The sequence below is a fragment of the Amphibalanus amphitrite genome, unplaced genomic scaffold (assembly GCF_019059575.1).
Source record: "Amphibalanus amphitrite isolate SeventyFive unplaced genomic scaffold, NRLGWU_Aamphi_draft 000778F_arrow, whole genome shotgun sequence".
NCBI lineage: Eukaryota > Metazoa > Arthropoda > Thecostraca > Balanomorpha > Balanidae > Amphibalanus > Amphibalanus amphitrite.
In genome coordinates, this window is record NW_024882272.1 from 330188 (window position 1) to 348040 (window position 17853).

Below are 17853 nucleotides of genomic sequence, written 5' to 3' on the forward strand. Positions count from 1 at the left end.
CAACCACCACGAATGCGTTTTTCTTGCATTGCACGTTTACCCGGCTCACTCGAGTGACACTGGCTCAGCAAAGTTGCGCAAACGGAAACCCCTGAATCTGGAGACCATCAGTAGAAGTCAGACCAAGTGAGCCGTGTTACAGCAGATCCTGCGGGGTGTTTGTCCCCCTCCCCCCCCCCCCCTCAAGCCGGCTTAGCCGTCCCACCCGGGTGTCGTGTCGTGTCGACGGCTGCCGTGCCGAGCCGACACGCTCTTCGTGCCGACGGTAGTCCGCCCGGTGCTGTCGGTGTCCGGTGGGCCCGGACCCGGTCCCAGGACCCCCGCTGCAGGGGTCGATAGCCGCTACTATGGATAATCGACACGGGCTGCCGGCAGTCGGTCCCACAAAGGTCCACACACCGGTCCGGGCCGCTTACACACCGGCCCCGGGCGCCGATTACACAGAGTAGTGTACGGTGCAGTCGTACTGTCACCGAGGGTTGTATGGGTACGTTATATATTGACTGGAGGCTACCGACGAACGGTACCAAGAGTGATGACTGATGACTGAGGCCAAAACAGGCCTGGGATCAAGTAGGTTGATAAATTCCTGGGTTGGTAGTGAAGTGCTCTTGTCGGTTGTAGTGAAGGAAAATAAGCGATTTTTTTCGGAATAGCACGTAGCAAATATCCTGCACATCAGACGGCTTTGGTTTGGTAGCAGTGATTCAAACGCTGTACTGGGGAGTATCATAGTAGCTGATCTGCACCTACACAACGCATTGCTCACATAACCGTTTACGGGAGCTGAATGGATGAATCAGCGACCGCAGAGGGGCGTCAATCGGCACTGGTCAGCTCAGCACTGGTCAGTCGTCTGGGACCGACTGTGTGCCGTGATCTCGAGGTCGAGCGAGTCCCAGGGGTGAAGACTCTCGGACAATGTCCCAGTCTCCAGAGGACAGCAGTGGTGGTGGTAGCTATACGGAGAGATGGAGAGATGGAGAGAAAAGAGGAAGAGAGAGAGAGAGAGAGAGAGAGAGAGGAGAGAGGCATCCTGACGGTCACTGGTAGACGTTTTTACCGCCACAGGAGTCAGATTTATCAGATCGCTGCGTCGGATATACCGCCGACTTTTTGGAGGTCCATGAGGCTGTTCTTTACCGAGGCTCTATCTCACGGTGAAGTCGTGCGCACAGTGCGTGTATCGATTATGGGAGGGCGGTGCACTTTCACAAACGGCCGCTCTCGCCGGTAGCTGATACGCGGGGCCGTGTTTTTATGTTCAGTTACCGTGGGTCGACAGCAGGACCGGAGGCCGAGTGTGGAATGCTGGAACGTAGATCGGATACGATACCCATGTCGGCGGACATATTTCTGACGAAGCATTAGTGAGTTATGAGTGGACGGTGACATCAGGAATGACTACGATGGGCTGCTGTAACAGAACGCTGGATATGCGGCAGTCCAGTGACAGCAGGAGTGCCCTTACCGAGTAGGGCGTGGTAATACTGCGCTGCCATTCAGGTTCCAATAACCCGACCTCGTGGGCTGGGGCTCTGTGTTTATATGCATTACTATGAACGTATTTCTTTTTCGATTGGTTACATGACTGAGGTACTCCTTACGAGTGCATCAGTACTTGTCATAAGATGGTTAGCGTTTCTTACTCTTACTCAACCAGTCTTACTCGCCCACATAATGTTCCCTCACACACACACCTGCCAGCCCTAACACGATGTTCAATCCGCCCCTGACGCAGGATACTGACCTGTCCGGTGACCCGTACCGACCTGTCTGGTGACCTTTGCTGACCCATCCGGTGACCTGCGCTGACCCGTCTGGTGACCTGTGCTGACCGATCCGGCGGTGACCTTTGCTGACCCGCTTGATGACCTGTGCTGACCCGTCTGGTGGCCTGTGCTGACCGATCCGGCGGTGACCTGTGCTGACCCGTCTGGTGACCTGCCTCCCTCAGGTGTTGACCTGGAGAACATCCGCGCGCTGTTTAATGAGAAGGAGAAGGAGCTGTCGCTGGCGGTGGCCCGGGTGGAGGAGATGACCCGGCAGCTGGAGGAGGTGCGACGCGGCAGGGAGCTGCGCCAGGGACCGCAGGGCGACACACACCGGGAGCTGGAGAAACTGCGACGGGAACTCATGGTGAGCCAATGGGGAAGGAGGAGAGGAAGGAGAGGGAGGGAGAGGGAGAAGGTGTGGCGAGGGGTAGCTGGGTGGAGACGGTGGTGGAAGAGGTGGGGAAAGGTGGGGAAACTGGATTCTGAGGCCAGATTGTTGCGCTACATAAATACGGGTGGGCGAAGCCGCCGCTTTAGACGGACGGAGGCTGCGAACAGTAGGTAGAATATACCGTTTTTCAATTGAAGAGCTATTGCGTAATCATGTTTTTAAAACGAAGCGATTTTTTGATGAGATACGTACTTTGTTTTTTAGCTGTTGAAGTTGTTTGCAAGCATCACTAAGATTTAATTCATCTTGAAAACCACACTATTCTTTTCCATCTTCCGTTATTTTTCTTCCGTGTTCCAGTTTCTTGGTAATCTGAATCCGAGAAACACTCCATAATGGAGCAGAATTCAATTTTCATTTCCAGGTCGGCGCTCACTGACAGCTTCAACAGAGCTCGCCGGTAGTGAGCGTCTGCCACTCTTCTGTGAAGGCATCAGCGACAAGCGTATGCTAATCCAAATCATTTGTAATTTACATAGAAATTCCCTGGGTCCACACCATCAGAAAGCCGAGGCGAGCAGAGATACTCAGTCTCGGTCGTATTCTACGGCTCCACCAGACCCAGTAGCTCGTGGCTTAATCCGTTTGTCTCAGTAGCTGAATGATATAACCTTATGTGCTCATTGCACAGCGGGGCTCAATCAAGTTGTATCGCCACGGTAAAGTTTAAGGTGATCAGTACTCTTGGCTCTACCGGCCTAGACGTCTCAGTAGCATCGTCGTCGAAGTCCGCGGGCCGCCCACCCCTCTGTCTTCCTCATCTTAATACGACACCGTGTCACGGTCTATCCTTTCACTGCGCGGATCCCTTTCGACTCCCGTGGTCCGTACAAGCGTCGCCGTTGCCATGTGTCGGCTGTCGGCGGGCCGTCCGCAGCGGCCGGCCCGTCACCACGGCAGCGGCCGGCCGGCCGGCTATCGCGCCGCCGTCCCATTCATCATTCGGTAAACAAACTAATGGGATATTTGCGACACGGCGACGCCCGCCTGCCAGGTCCCGGCCGATATTTCCCCTCAGGGCGGGGACGTTGGCGTCGAAAGCGACACAGAGCTGTGAAATGATGCGCTATCTAGGGAGCGCGCCCCTTCATATGGCGCCTAGCGTCATAAAATGCTGATCAGAGTCGAGAAGAGGGCATGTGCATTGTGCAGCCAGGTGGTGCAACTGGGGGGCCTCGTCTTTCGCGTTTATGTGTCGTAAATTTTATTGATTTGGTAGATGCGAGTTTCACTTATGGTTCACTGGCAGTAGCTGACGCTATGCTGTTTTCCAGTGGCTGTCTTATCATCTCAGAGCTGCGTCCTAAAATAAACGAGCGTCGTCCAAACTCCCGTAAGATAAATGAGCAGATGAGTGATAGTTCGCCATCGCCGGCCAATCTGGGATCCGGTGCTCCCAAAGAGCTGGGAAGGAAGAGCCATCCGGTTTTAAACACTATGACAATCTAGGAGGAAGTCATTTCGGCGGTGGTCGCACGAAGAACGGGTTAATTAACAGAAGGGCTTCTTGGAGCTTCGCTGTGGTCTGGAGATTCCTGTGCTAAAACAGTAGACGACAGTAGATGGCGAGTAGAGTTAATAGATGGCGAGTAGAGTAGTGACGTGAAACCGTGGCGAAGTCTTCGAAGAGAGTCGCACAGTGTCATTTTGGAGGGTGGCGTTGCCTGCAGCACCGGATGTTGAGACAATCAGGAGTGTTCGCGCTTTAGACCATTGACCACCGACCACCGACCACCGACCAAAAGACCCACGACCTACAGCCGGTGACCCGGTCCGGTGACCCGTGCAGGCCCGGTGACCCGGTCCGGCGGCCTGTCGGCCTCGACAGTCCATCTTGGTCGACAATAATGCAGCTGACAGGTCCTATTGGGCGACTGGGCGGGGCGGGACGGTATTTCCCCGGGGCTGTGGCCCGGCGCCGGCATTGTTCTCAGCATGTGACCGGCTGGTCTCAATGGTCACACAAAGCGGTCTGCGGCTCGGCCTGCCAGCCCGGTTGATATGACAGTCTGAGGAGGGTCTATGGTTGGCGCGACGCCGCTACCTGACCAATTGTGCAGAAGTTGGATTGATGCAATGTAGAAAGTAGGAAAACGATGTCTATTTCATACATGGGCTCATTTTTATCCCATCCCTATATAGTAATTTTCTTCCTATAATAAAACAAAACAAAGTAACGAAAATCAGTGTGCCAAAAATAGCGAGAGGTTTGAACATAACAGACGCCATTTTTCGGTCTGGATTGTCTCCTGACTCATACAGTGTAACAAGAGAAACTCCTCTCGCTCGCTGTAGTCCTAAATATATTGGTAAAGGTCGAGTTTAGAGAGGTTTCGGGAACCGTCCGGTGTTATGTTTTACAGTCGGGTGACTTAAAAACTTCTTCAAAGGTGTCTGAGTTTAGTGAGTTTCTGAGTTATCACAACTTTGCCCTAGTACCGTGAAATGCAAATCCTTTGCATTGCATGTCGCAAACGGATGTTCGTTCCCTCGAGTCCCCAGCTGTCACAGCTTTGCCAAACTTAACCTGCTAGACCAGTGACTGCACTTAACTTAAAGTCAAGATCAACACTTTGCGTACAACTTGGACGACATCCCTGCCGAAGTTACGCCTTCCTTTTGCCATTTCCCAATCGTCCGACATTCTCAAACTGAATCGGCGACGCTCCTGCACCGTCCCGTTTGGCACTCGACGTTTCTGGGAGCGAGATACGACGGTGGGGAGGTGCGAGGCGGGCTGGCGATGTGCCGGAAAGGCCCGCCGATGTGGCGAGAAAGAGCCGCCCATTAGGGCTCGTTTGGCAATCAATGTCGCCGGCAATCAGATTGCTGGCTGCGGCGGGCTCCACTGGCGGCTGGACGGAGGAGCAGCGCGGTGACATTCGGTGACGGCCCGACATCAGCGCCGTCCCGGCCGGCCCCTGTCGTCGGACGATTGGCGTCGGCCGGTGCGATTGAAGTCGCCAGCCGCGGCGGACCGCCGGACGGCAGCAGTCGGCCATTTGTTGTCAGCGGCGGCACCCATTCGGCCGCCTTAGAGCGCCGGAATTGCCGGGGACGCGTCCGATCGGGGCGGTGGGAGGGAGCCTTTCAGACGCCGTCGGCAGTGACGGACGGCGCGATCTGCAACGATGGGTGGGCGGACTGCATTCAGGGGATGTGGGAGTCCAATAGGGTTGGGACCTATCTGCATGCTCTGTATGTTTTGGTAAAATAAAAAAGCTCAGAATTTTTAATGATTTAATTTAAAATCACTTTGTTATAAAAATGCCTAGTTAGTTCAGAAATTAATTATTTGTGGCTGAAAACAACTTGCTTCTGATTGGTCGGGCTAATCATGACGTCACATGTAGGTATATAACTGTCTGTATATTTGGCGCAGTTGAGACATACATTTTCTATGTATTTTCCTATGGTAAATCGGAGTGATTGGTCGTGTTTTCAGTGTCTCTTTATTTTGCGCTGGTATTGCGTGGCTAAGAAGTTTTATCAAGAATGGCATATACTAAAATGTTCCTTTAATAATGGAGCTTCAATATCTGTGAGTTTTATTGGCAAGCGAAAACTGATTTCGCTGTTATTTTATCTGGAAATTACTCATTTTTTTAGGTCAATATTCAAAATATTTTACGGGAACAAGTTGGCACTTTTCTTGATTTTTGCACTCAAATCGCGTGCGATTTAACTGTATTGGAACTTGCAAAGAAGCTTGGTGATTAATTAACTGTGTTGTTATGGCACTGTTTGCAAAGCATGGATAATGAAACTCTGCCAAAGACTTAGCTACATAGCAATGCCTCAAGTAATACGCAGGAGGGACAGAATTCAGAGTCCGATCGAGACGAATCGGTGCAAATGCTACGAAGACCAGGCAGCTCTGATACAATAGCTAGTCGTCTCACTACTCTCACTCCATTAGACCAGCTGATTCCTGACAGCACCGACTCGGATGCAAAGATGGAGCTCATCTTCCAAGCCAGAAACCAGTTCTTTGATGGAAGATGTGATGCTGCTTCTGTCTCTGCTTTGTTGGCCACTTTGGACGGGGCGGAGCTCCGCTCCTTGCGTGAGCGGTTATTCGCCTGTCATCCAGAAATAGTTCCTTCGTTTGCTGGCCGCTCCCTGATTAGGTGCAATACGGGGAGCTGTAATCAGGGAAGTAACTTTCCATATGAAAGGGGTGCAGGTGCACCCCGTCCCCCATCCACTAGAAGTGCACCCCCATAGGATAAGCGGCGGCCCACACGCCGCCCCACACGATTAGCTCTAGAGCAGATGGCGAGGGTGATTTCTCGGCTACATTCCATCTCGGCGTCGTGATGCTTGTGGGCTTGGAAAGCGTCCAGTCGTAGGTATGTAGGGTAGTGTAGGGGTAGGGTTGAGTTCAATAAGGTCCTTACATTTGAAAGGTTTGAACAACCCGCAATCAGCACAACATACCACAAGTTAAATAAAAAACTACCAAACTCCGCCCAACTAATATCAATAAACATTACAGCCAAACTAATGGCCTAAATAAAGATATATCTCAAATCCTAACAGTTATCGCGGGTGATGGCGCCATGAGTTGCTACTTGCTATTATCCAAAACAGATGCAAATAAACATGTTTGTATGTCCTATGTATGTTTGTTTTAAAAACGTTGCAGCGGCGCTGGGAACTGCAGTCTTAGATCTGGGTATGTTTGGCATCTGCAACTCTTCATATACACATTAACCCTATTTCGGACGGGGAGACCTTTCAGGATTTTCTTGTACAATTGCCAAACGCCGCGAGACATTCAGCTCATATTTGGTGACTTTTCCTAAATGCTCATTGCGCACATCTCAGAAAAAAAAAATGCCGGGTCAGGTCAGGTCAGGTAACCAGAGCGGGTTTGTTGACCCCACCTCAGAAAAGTTTGCAAACACGTCAGAGCTTGAGTTTTTCACGAAGTTATTTCCTCTCATCAAGTCTTCAAAACAGTACCTGCAGTATATGTCGTTTGTATATCTCAGAATGTTTTATCTGTGACCTGAGGTTAGGTCAGAGTCGTGACCTTTACATTGCAAGCCTATGGAAAAGTATTGAAATGCGACCTGCACCTCGAGTAAACGAGTCAAAACCACCCAATTCTTTAAGAATTATGACAAATTATCTTATCTGTAACGATCCAGGTGCCATTTACTGACAGGGACACCGGAGAGGGTTATCTGAGCCGAGATCACGTGAGGTGATGTCTACCATACATCAATGCTCACAATACTTACAATATTGACAATGCTTTTGCTTACAACACTTACAATACTTACGATGAGACCAGCAAGCACTCTGCCGTTACAGTTCTAACTTCTGTTTCGAAAAACGACGTTACACACATTCGCTGCCAGCATAACATGTATTGTTTGACAGGAACAAAATACAATTGACATCTGAACCCCAAACGGACCGCCATCCACTCAAATTTTATAACCCTGACCGGTCAGGGGGCGAATGGAGGTCATTTCCTGGGCATTACACTCAGCCCTTGCACAAAATATCTCACCTCACAGTGATCATTACAACAATAGCACCGACTTGATAGTGGATTTCAAAGTACTTGCATCAGCTCTTCCTGCTATTGCAGACGATCATCTCCTCAGGGTAATGTTGTTTGGGACATGAACGAAGATCGTTTTCGGAGTTTCATAAGTGCTACTGCAACAGCCTGGCACAAAACAGGACTTGTACGCTCTTCTCTGCACTTTGCCCTTCAGTATATCACAAAAGAATTGTTTAGAATCCATCTTACGCTTCTTTCACAGTCTGCCTTGCCACCGTAGGGCGTAGATAGATTGCTGTTGCTGGTATGTTAAGGCACGGTAGATAGAAATTACCTCGATTCTCAACGCCTTAAGTTATTTTCATAAAAAAGAACAAATAAATGATCAATAAGATGACAGGAATGTAAACATTTTAATCGTAAAGTAGTCCAAATATTGGAATGAGCTTTTGCTTTTCAGCATCCTCCGATTCATCATCTTTATCATTTGAAAATTCGAGGTACATAAAATGTTTATCACGCGCTCATGTTAAGTGGGAATATAGTACACGGCAGACACATCAATTTTTGACACTGAACATTTCATCCGTAAATGTTTTAGCATAATTTAAAGTTAAAAACAGCGCGAATGGCAGAGTGAAGCAAACAACATCTTTCACCCATTGATATAACATGTAATCTGTGGTGCGCCAGATGCGCCATTATTTGTCAACCGCAGAAGGTGACATGTGACGTAACAGCATCAAGAGCATCTTTTTCAAGAACTTTTCAAAACAAGTTTCCTATCTTTCTTCCCCCATTTCTCTCAGCTTATTGATTTTATGAGGCAATGGTATGCACCATAAATTCTGTGAAAATAGTTTGATCATTTTCATGCATTCTTAAAAAATCGAGTTCCCAACCCCATTAACGCCGTAGGGAAACAGAATGGGCGGTTAGTCGACAGCGCTCCCACTCGAATTCTGGAATAGAAACAGCGACGGAGATGTGGCATTTGATGGATTTTGTTGTGAGCCTCATCTGATGTTAATCTCGCAAGTAAAAATTTCAGCGTTAGATAGTTTACGACAAACGCGCTCGGACTTTCAAAGTAAAATTGACTGATCGCCATGCATAGAAATTCAGGTGCATGCTTCTGCTCTATGAAATATCTCTCACTACCCTTTCCGTCCCCCTGACCCCTGTCCAGCTTTATGACCGTTTCCCTCCCCCATCTCTGCCCGACAGTACCGGAACAAGCTGAACGAGCAGCAGCACAGCCAGCTGGCCAGCCAGACGGAGACGCTCGGTCAGCGGCGAGACGAGATGGCGCGCATCGACCAGCGCATCGCCGAACTGCAGCAGCGGCTCCACCGCAAACGGGTGCACAACCAGCAGCTGGCCTCGCAGCTGCACGCCGCCAGCGCCGCCAAGCGGCAGGTCCGGCAAACGTCGGCCAAGACGCTGCCGGCGCCGGCGCCGCTGCGAACCAAAGATGACATGGGCAGCGAGCCGGCCGACTTTGGGCTCAACAAGAGCGACCCCAAGTACCAGACGCTGCCGTACAACACCAAGTTCCACATGAAGGAGGCGGGCGTGCCCGACAGGCAGGAGGAGCCGGAGCCAGCGGCGGCGCCTCCTCCCGGACCGCGGCCGGCCGGTCCTCGAGCACCGCCGCTAGGGGGCACCCTCAGTCAGGTGAGAGGGCTGACGGGACAGGGTGAGAGGGAAGAGAGGAAGAATAGGGTAAATGTGTCGTGAGGTCTTTTGGCGTTCGTACTCCAAAAGGCGCTCTGCTGCGCTGCACACATTAAGTAATTTAACCTCAGCTGACCCATGGAGTCTTTGACATTTGACAGGCCGAGTTACACACTTAATCACCTAAAATGGCCTCTTTCTAAAGGACTCAGTGTGTTGCTGCACCGGGCGGGTAATGGCTAGTGTAATTGCCGGCTGTGGGTGACCTCTGGTCGACCGGGCTAGGCTCGTGGGCGTTCTACTCCTCCCCGCTCGGCAAACGTCAGATGTAGGTGCTCCCCCAGTCTCAGTCGGTCGGTCTCGGTCAGCGCCAACGTAGATGAATGTGTCAGCAGTTTCTGAGAGCTGACCAGCGTTTTATGAAAACTGGACATCTGTCCGAAGGGCCCTCGGGCCGTGCGACCCCTCCCATCACCTCACTGCCGTATCGCACCCTGATAGCCCGGCCCTGCGAGTCACTTTGGCACCAAATGGACCGACAAGCAGACGGGCGCCGAGCGCTGTATGGATTTGCCCTGGCATATTATTTCCGACGACGGCCATCGCCGACGCCATTCGGCCTGTTTGTTTATCGGGACCACCTCGGCGCCGGCTGTGCGTCGCGCTCGTCGAATGGCGGCGTTGATTAGCGCAGACGGGGCGAAAGCGGCGCAGCTGCGGCACGCCGCCGATATGCGGGCGATAGGGCCGAGAGACGAGGACGCTCTCAGGACGTTGAAACGATTGATCTAGATCGCACCCAGCCGGCGCTTAGCTGATAAACTGTGCCGTAAATTCACCCATCTCCGGTTCGATTTTGGCTTATGAGATCGGAACTTGGAAGCGAGATATTGTTCATACATTTTAACGTCTTCATCAGTCTTATGTGAATCATTGACCGATAAAGTGCAAATTGAATTATCTAAGATTTTGGCGTGGAAAGCAGTAGACTCCCGGGAATTTATGATTAACTTAATCTTACCCAGTTCGTTAGAGCTGACCCGATTAGATGAACCAACGTTTATTTTTATTTTGTTATTATCAGATCTGTATATGATGTAAATTTGTTTGTTGATCGGGTGGAAGTGCGGTTATGTGGCGGTCTGTCCCCAGTACGTGACGGCGTCCGTTTCTCTCCGCAGGGCGGCCCGCTACCGCAGACCATCCTGCCGCAGCCCTACGGCCAGCGACCACCGGTAAGAGCCCCGCCATAGACTGTGTTTGTGAAAACATGCATTGAGAGGATGTCTTGCCTTTAGCTCAATAAGAAATCCTTCAATTGACATTGAATCGGTGTGGAATTCAGATCCCTTCATTTGACTTCACAAGTTTGATCTTCACTCAACAGAATAAAAGCAACCTTTTAGTGAGTAAAGCATTGGTACAGTACATAGCCCATTCGGCAGCCTAAAGCCGTCTTTGATCCGACTGGCTTAGGTGCACTTCGAGCACAGAGTACTTCCATTAGCGGTAGATGCATTGCTTAGTGCAGCCTAAGGGGAACGGGTCATTGGCTCGAGAGACGCTCAGTTTATCAGGAGTATTATTGGACCATTTTCAACTGCTAGCAGAACTAAGGTCCTGCGGCGCGAAAACTCGCAGGTGAACTAGCAGACAATCAATACCGAATATCGCGCCTATCGACCAGGCGGTATTCAAGCTGTGCGGCACAGTATAACTTCAGGCGCGCACAGCTGGTGCCATCTAGCGTCGGGAATATAGCTGCCATACGCTCGCTCGTGACCAGTCTAAAAACGAAAAAGTGAACGCTGCGTGTGGCGCACGCTTTGTCTACCAGCAGAGAACGCGCAAATCGCGTGCATTACCATCTGTCTCTTTAGCAGCATGTATTGCTCCACCGCATTAACTCTGTTATCGCTCTCCCGCGCCACCAGCCGCATGGCGTCACTGCCGTTGTTATCGGTATCCGTTTCCTGGCATCGTGCCTCCCGCCGTCCGCTCGTCCAATCAGAGGCCACGCCTGGCTGTGTCGCCAGCCAGCAACTGGCGACTGAACGGCCGCAGTTCCCTCGCACCTCGCCGGGTTAGCGCCGGGGGACCGGCTATTTATCCATCCGCCGGCCCCGCCCTGCCGGGGTCCGTGGGAGTGGTATATTGCCCCGCCGGGAAGAGGCTCCTGCAATCTTGGCTGCTATGCCGCTATTGGCTGGCGGTCGGCACGCATTTTGATCCGGGCTTATGTAAAACGGTTGGATATCGCGGATCTGTTCTCAGCGCCGCATAATCGGAAGGTGCTCCTCCGAATGAATAGGGCTCTGGAGATTGCTTAGTCTTTTGGCGCCGATAGCGCGCAGATTGAGGGCGAAAAAAAAACGCAGATTATAGTTGGACCATCACTAATCGTACCTTTTATCAAAGTATCATACGCAGCTGCTTTTGCTTGAGTTTTTCTCTGACGTTTTCCAAAGTTTGTGTTTGTCTTGCAGTTGCCATGTTTACATTTCCGTCAGCCAGAGTGTGTTTTGTGTAACTAACTTTGCGAAACTGTTTTGCCGTTGGTGTGCATTTCACCAACGGCAATAAATATTCCATCGCGGGGCGATTTTCCGTCGGCGCGTCGGTTCCGTCGGCGCGTCGGTGCACTTTCGGCAGTTTGCTGGGACGGGGCGGCATTTCACAGTATCTTGGCCCCGGTATTCGAGCGGAAGTGTTCTGGAGAGGACCTCGGCGTTTATCAGACCGGCACAGTCGCAAACAACTCATCTGTGCTCAGGCGCCCGGGGTGGGGACGGGACGGGACAGGACAGCGCGGAGGGGGATTGTTTAGAACACAGTGTCACAGAACAGAGAAGGACAACAAACATGGGCCAGAGAAGATAGGGAGGCACCTTTAAGGACGGTTGCCTTTGGAAGTTACAACTATCTGGGCTAGTTCAGTGTGGAAAGACAGCGAGCACAGAAGGAGGACGGCTCAGAAGCCAGGAGGTCTCGGAACCACGGGCAGTGAGCCGCCCTGTAGTGTGATAGCGACCCGGGGTGGCGGACGTCCTTCCTGTGCTGCGGCCGGCCGGACCGCCTCCTCACTCCTCCCCTGCCGCCCACTGGGGCCGGAGTGGCTGCGGTGTCTGTGGTTCGGTACTGTGTTGGTCCACTCTCCGTCTGTCGGGGCCGCGCCATAGGCTGTGTGGGGAACTTTTTACCAAACTAGACAGACCTAGCAGCGCTGTGTGTGTGTCGTGCGGTGCCGAACAGAACAGACCTAGCAGCGCTGTGTGTGCCGTTTCAGACGCAGCCACCGCCGGCGCGAGCCTCTGGTCTACCCCGGCCGGTGGCGCCGAGCGTCTCCGCCAACACCTCCAGCTCAGCGCGACTGCAGGGAGGCGCGGCGCCACCGCTGCCCAACAACCTACACGTGAGTACGGAGAGCCCCGGGCTGGGGAATCGTGTCCTGACGCGGAGAACAGGGGGATTGGAGAGAAGGAAGTAAGGGGGTTTGTGTTGCTGCGGGATTTAATTGGGTTGCATTGCTGTAGCATACAACATTAAAAAGCAGTGCCTTGCAGCCTCTACCGCTTGTAGACGTCAAATATTTACCTCTGCTGATTGACTGTCAACTTCAAACCGAGCATTCCGTAGTCAGCCTCGCAAGCCAACATGTTTTCCATGTCGGCAAACTTACCTCTCCAAGATTCTGATAGCCGCAGGAGAGGCTTATTACCGGAATGCTACCACAGTGCTGTTTTGCTGGCGTTCAGTAATTGGCAAACTTGAATGTTGGTTTTCGTAGAAGAGTAAATGTGCGTGGGCAACTCGAAACGGCGATGCAATGAATACAGTACTCCAGAAATTTTACAGGACCTCTTACGAGCGGGTCTTTCGTTAAAATCCGATCCCGCCATGAGCCAACATGCCCAAACCTTTTAGTTTATCATGAGCATATAACGATTTGCCGTTTTTCCGAGTCGAATAAAAACCTGTTAGTTATTTGCATTTCGTGTTTTTTAATCGTTCAATTCTCGCTTATATCTACGGAGCACGGACATACATCTCAGTACCTCCTCTTACCGAACGGACCCAACCCCGCAGCTCTGACTCGTCTGTATCTGCGTCTGCAAGCGTCAGCCACCGTACCCACGACTCCTAGCCCGCAGCCGGCTGACCCGTCTGTCACTCTGTGTCACCAGGCGGACCCGGCAGAGGTGAACGGCGAGCGTCCGCTGCTGCCTCCCAAACCGGCCTCTGGGCCTCCCCCGTCCAAACCGACCGCCAGCCGACTGAACGGGGAGACAGTACCCGAGGCGCCGCCGCCGGCAGGTCTTACCGGAGACGTCAGTCAGGTGTCAGTGCGAGGAACGCAGGCCAAGGGGCCGCCGCACCCCTACAGGTGAGATGGACGTCACGGGGAGATGTCCGTACAGGGAAGGGGTTACGGAGAAAGGGAACTGAGTGCCGCTCTGATGCTTCACTGTAGGTTCGGAAAGCGACGTTGTGCTCGGGAAGTTTTTTATCTTGTGTTCGGAAAGGGGGTCTCAACATTGGGATAGTTTCGTGCTGGTGGATTGGAGAGGCAATAAGGGTGTAGGACTCCTTGATTGTTCGACCTTACACCTGGTTTTGTAGACGCCAGACGGTTTAAGGTGGATTTCGTTAACTGCTGCTAGTTGAGACCGTCCGGGCGAAGTAATTTCGCCGTGATCTCAGCGAGATCAGCTCCGCTGAGCCACTGTTTACTGGCGCCGCTTCTGCTGTGCCTTGTAGTTATTGGAGACTTATCCACGGCCTCCACTCAAAGCAAGAAGAAAAGAGCCCACATAGAAATTCGCGTCGGAGGGGCCATTGTCAACCACTGTTGTTAGCAGCCGCAGCACCGCGAAAAAAAAAGAAAGAAACACGCTTACCATTACCGATAGCGCTTCCCTGCTAATCACACAGAGTGCACCGAATCTGAAACTGGCTGCAGCTGCTGGTCCAGTCTCATTTCACCAGTGCCGAGTATACACTCCAGCGACTCCACCGCCGCAGCACTGTCCCCTGCCCGACGCGGACCGTCGAGCGCGCGGCGATTGATGTGGGCGATATTCAAACGGGGACGATAACTCTGGCGGCGGCGACAGTTGTGCCCAGCGCCGTTCCATCCCTCTTCCCCGCTGGACAGTGTCCGGTCCACTGTATTGTAGAGTGTCTGGTGTCTGTGCTGGGAGGGAGGGAGGCAGGGGAGGCCGGCGGTCCCGGCGGACCGCGGTGACGTCTGCAGTCCGTGTCGTCACGACAGACGTTTTGATGTCCGTGAATCAGCGCGTGTCTCCCAGTCTGGTAAAGGGTCTACCCCAGTATCTACCCCTCTGAGATGAGAACACACCCGGACTTTTCCTGACCGCCGTGTGGTGTTGTTTTACAGATACGCCAGCCGCAGTCAGATCGCCAGCACGTACACCAACCAGCACCGGCCAGAGAACGGTCAGCTGCCGCAACAGCAACATCAGCAGGAACAGCAGGAACTCATCAACTCGTACCAGCAGCACCTACAGCAGCAGCAGTTCCAGAAACAGCAACAACTCCAACACCAATTCCAGCAGCAGCAACAGCAGCAGCAGCAGCTTCAACAGCAGAAGCAGCTTCAACAGCAGAAGCAGCAGCAAGAGCTGCAACAACAGCAGCAGCGACAGCAGGAGGAACAGCAGCGGCTGCAGCAGGACCAGCAGGTGTCTCAGCAGGACCAGCAGCAGCAGCAGTCGGCGCGGAAGGCCGCCGGGGACTCGTCGGACGACTCTCCGCCGGTGCGGGTCAGCATCAACAGCCGGATCGCCATGCCGCCGGCCTACATGTTCCCGCAGCTGGCGCCGGAGAGCTCGGCACGCGCCGCCGACCCGGCCGACGGCGCTACGGACCGCAACGACAACCCTGTGGATGAGGTGGACCGCGCGCCGGCGGCCGACCGCCGCCTGAGGCTGGGCCAGGAGCAGCTCGCCGTGCTGCAGCAGCAGCAGCAGGTGAAGGAGCAGGTGAAGGAGCAGCAGCAGAAGGAGCAGGAGGCGATGGATCTGGACGCCAACCTCAACCCCGCCGAGAACGGATCACACAGTGAGTACCGTGTGCTGATACATGCATGTATCCTTGGTTGCGGAAACACGACTGTTGGTTTGAATTTAAATGTTACGTTAAATTAGACGAGCTTGCTAGATTTTTACACTACAGTATGCAAAGCAACTGACCTGTACCTACCATAATTTAAAGTTAACTTTATTCCCTACCAAAGCTGCTATTCTGCAACAAGAGCACCAGAGACGGGAGCTTCACTCCAGTCTAGATATAGTTCATGGGATGACATTCACAAAATTACTCGGCGCAAGGCTTTCGATTTGTGTGAGGGGTCTGACCTACGAGATAATGAAAGGAATTCTACAGCCTCGTGACCGCAATTGGACAGCGATTCGCTGACAACCACCGTTCGATATGCCTAGCAAAGTTCATCGCTCGCATTCGATTTCCACTGGCCGCCATTAACCAGCTGACGGATTTCCATCGGCTGCCGGCCGGCGCCCATCAGGGGACCGCGGTCTGGGTCGTTTTTGATGGCCGGCCGTCTCTGCTACCGCCGGACGCTCGGCGGTCCGCGGAATCGCGTTATCTGGCAGCTACCAGTGCCGGTCGGTGGCCGGCGGTCGTTACCCGTTCGGGGGCCGGCTCAGCGGCAATAGCTCCTTCTCTGGGCGGCCGATGGAGACTCCAGCAGCCGGCGGTGCCCACTGCCCAGTTCAGACGGTGTGGAGGGGCGCCCGCAAATGGCCCCACTCGGGTTACCCGGCCGTTGCCGGTGGCCGGCGAGTGGCCGACCGGAGTGGCGGCGCGTGGCCGCTGACCGGGCTGTGCCATCTGGGCGGGGTAAAAGGACGCCACATGGAACCTCTGTCGAGGAGCCAGTGGCACTGGATAGCCGGCACTGGATGCCGATGCCATACACACAGGTTGTTTGCAGACGGACAGAGCGAGCCGAGTATCCGGAGCGCGTGCCCGTCTCTCCGGTCAGCCGGTAATGGGGCCGGGCTGCAGCCGACGGCGTCCTCGACTGCTGGCGACAATCGACAGATAATTGGACAGCGGCGGCAGCCTCGGGCCATTACTCGACATCGGTCCGCCGTTACCGGAGCAGTCGCTGCCCGGCGTCCCGTGCCGCAACAGGTTCATTGTTGTGGGCGTGTCAAACACTGCCCTCCGTGAGCTTTGGGGTTTTATGTATATTTTGTAAGGGTTTTGTAATGTAAATGATGTTATGCCTTTCCACGAGTATGCGTGGATAAAAGATGAAATGATGCATCTGAGCCCACTGACTGGCTTCAGGCTTTCATACAAACTTTGTTAGAGAAGAAGCCGTACTTACACAAAATATTCCCCGAGTGCGTGGTCTATTTCGAACACAATAGCTCAAAGAAGCATGCTAAAATGTTTGTAAGAGCGCAAAAATACAACGGGTGCATAAACTTTAAGGTAGCATACCTATCATAGCTGACGTCACGATTTGTATAGTTCATTCTCCGCAGCATCACGTCATTCGATAGTACTACGTCATGGTTAAGAAAATGTCCCCGAGCAGTTCGTTCCAGTCTGCTGCAACATCCGGTCGGCGTTCCTCCCTCCGGTTCCTCCTCCCTCCAGCCGTGGGGTCTGTTGGAGCGGGCCGGCTCCGGCTCCATGTCTGGGCGCGACTGGTGCGGACGGCTCAGTCACCGCTCAGCCGGCCAGCCGTAATGGTCAGAGGAGAGCCGACACAGTCGATCGGACCGACGGGAGCTGGCCGACACAGGCGATCGGACCGACGGGAACTGGCCGATTCCGGGCTCCGATTGAACCGCCGACCGAGAGAAAGACCGACAGCGGGCGTGTTCCGCAGACGGACGAACGCAGAAAGAACCGGGGGCGGACGGGGACGACTTAATTGAAACTAAGATGGATGAGAAAGGAAGAAGCGGAGCCCAACTAATTCGTTCGTCTTTCTTGATAGCAGTCATTCGATGGCTCGAAGTTCGGCGACATATTTTACATTATCAAGAAACTTTCTCTCCGGAATATGCATGCGGGCGAGGCGGCCGACATTGAATCCAGATTGTGTCTGCTAATTTCCGTCCAATTTCGCCGAGGACTCTGTAAATACTGCTCTGGTAATCGCAAAAGTTCAGCTTTGCTGAAATAAGGCTACACGCGTTGTAAAGTTTTTATTCAATAGTTTCATTTATGAATAAGAAATATGATTGTCGGTACACGTCGGATCGTGTAATTGGCAAAGTTTCCTGGGCCTGGTGTAATTTGGTTCGTCGTCGTAACTCGAGGGGTCGGTCTCCGGAAGGTCTGGGATCTGGATGTTGGTTTCTATTGAGAGAGCAAACATAACTAGACCAACCCCAGGGTGCCTGTTCTGGGCGGTCTATAATCGC

At 52.9% G+C, this 17853-nt stretch overlaps 1 protein-coding gene across 1 annotated transcript in view; it reads left to right on the top strand.

Moving 5' to 3' along the window:
- LOC122366014 (apoptosis-stimulating of p53 protein 1-like) overlaps positions 1-15505 on the top strand; it is a gene marked incomplete at its 3' end in the record, with an annotated part of 125339 nt that extends 109834 nt beyond the window's left edge. The window contains exons 7-12 of the mRNA XM_043337744.1: positions 1958-2139; positions 8975-9424; positions 10606-10659; positions 12711-12836; positions 13609-13808; positions 14823-15505. Coding sequence (XP_043193679.1) covers positions 1958-2139; positions 8975-9424; positions 10606-10659; positions 12711-12836; positions 13609-13808; positions 14823-15505 — 1695 coding nt within the window. The remainder of the gene's footprint in view (positions 1-1957; positions 2140-8974; positions 9425-10605; positions 10660-12710; positions 12837-13608; positions 13809-14822) is intronic.
- Between the last annotated feature and the right edge of the window lie 2348 nt (positions 15506-17853).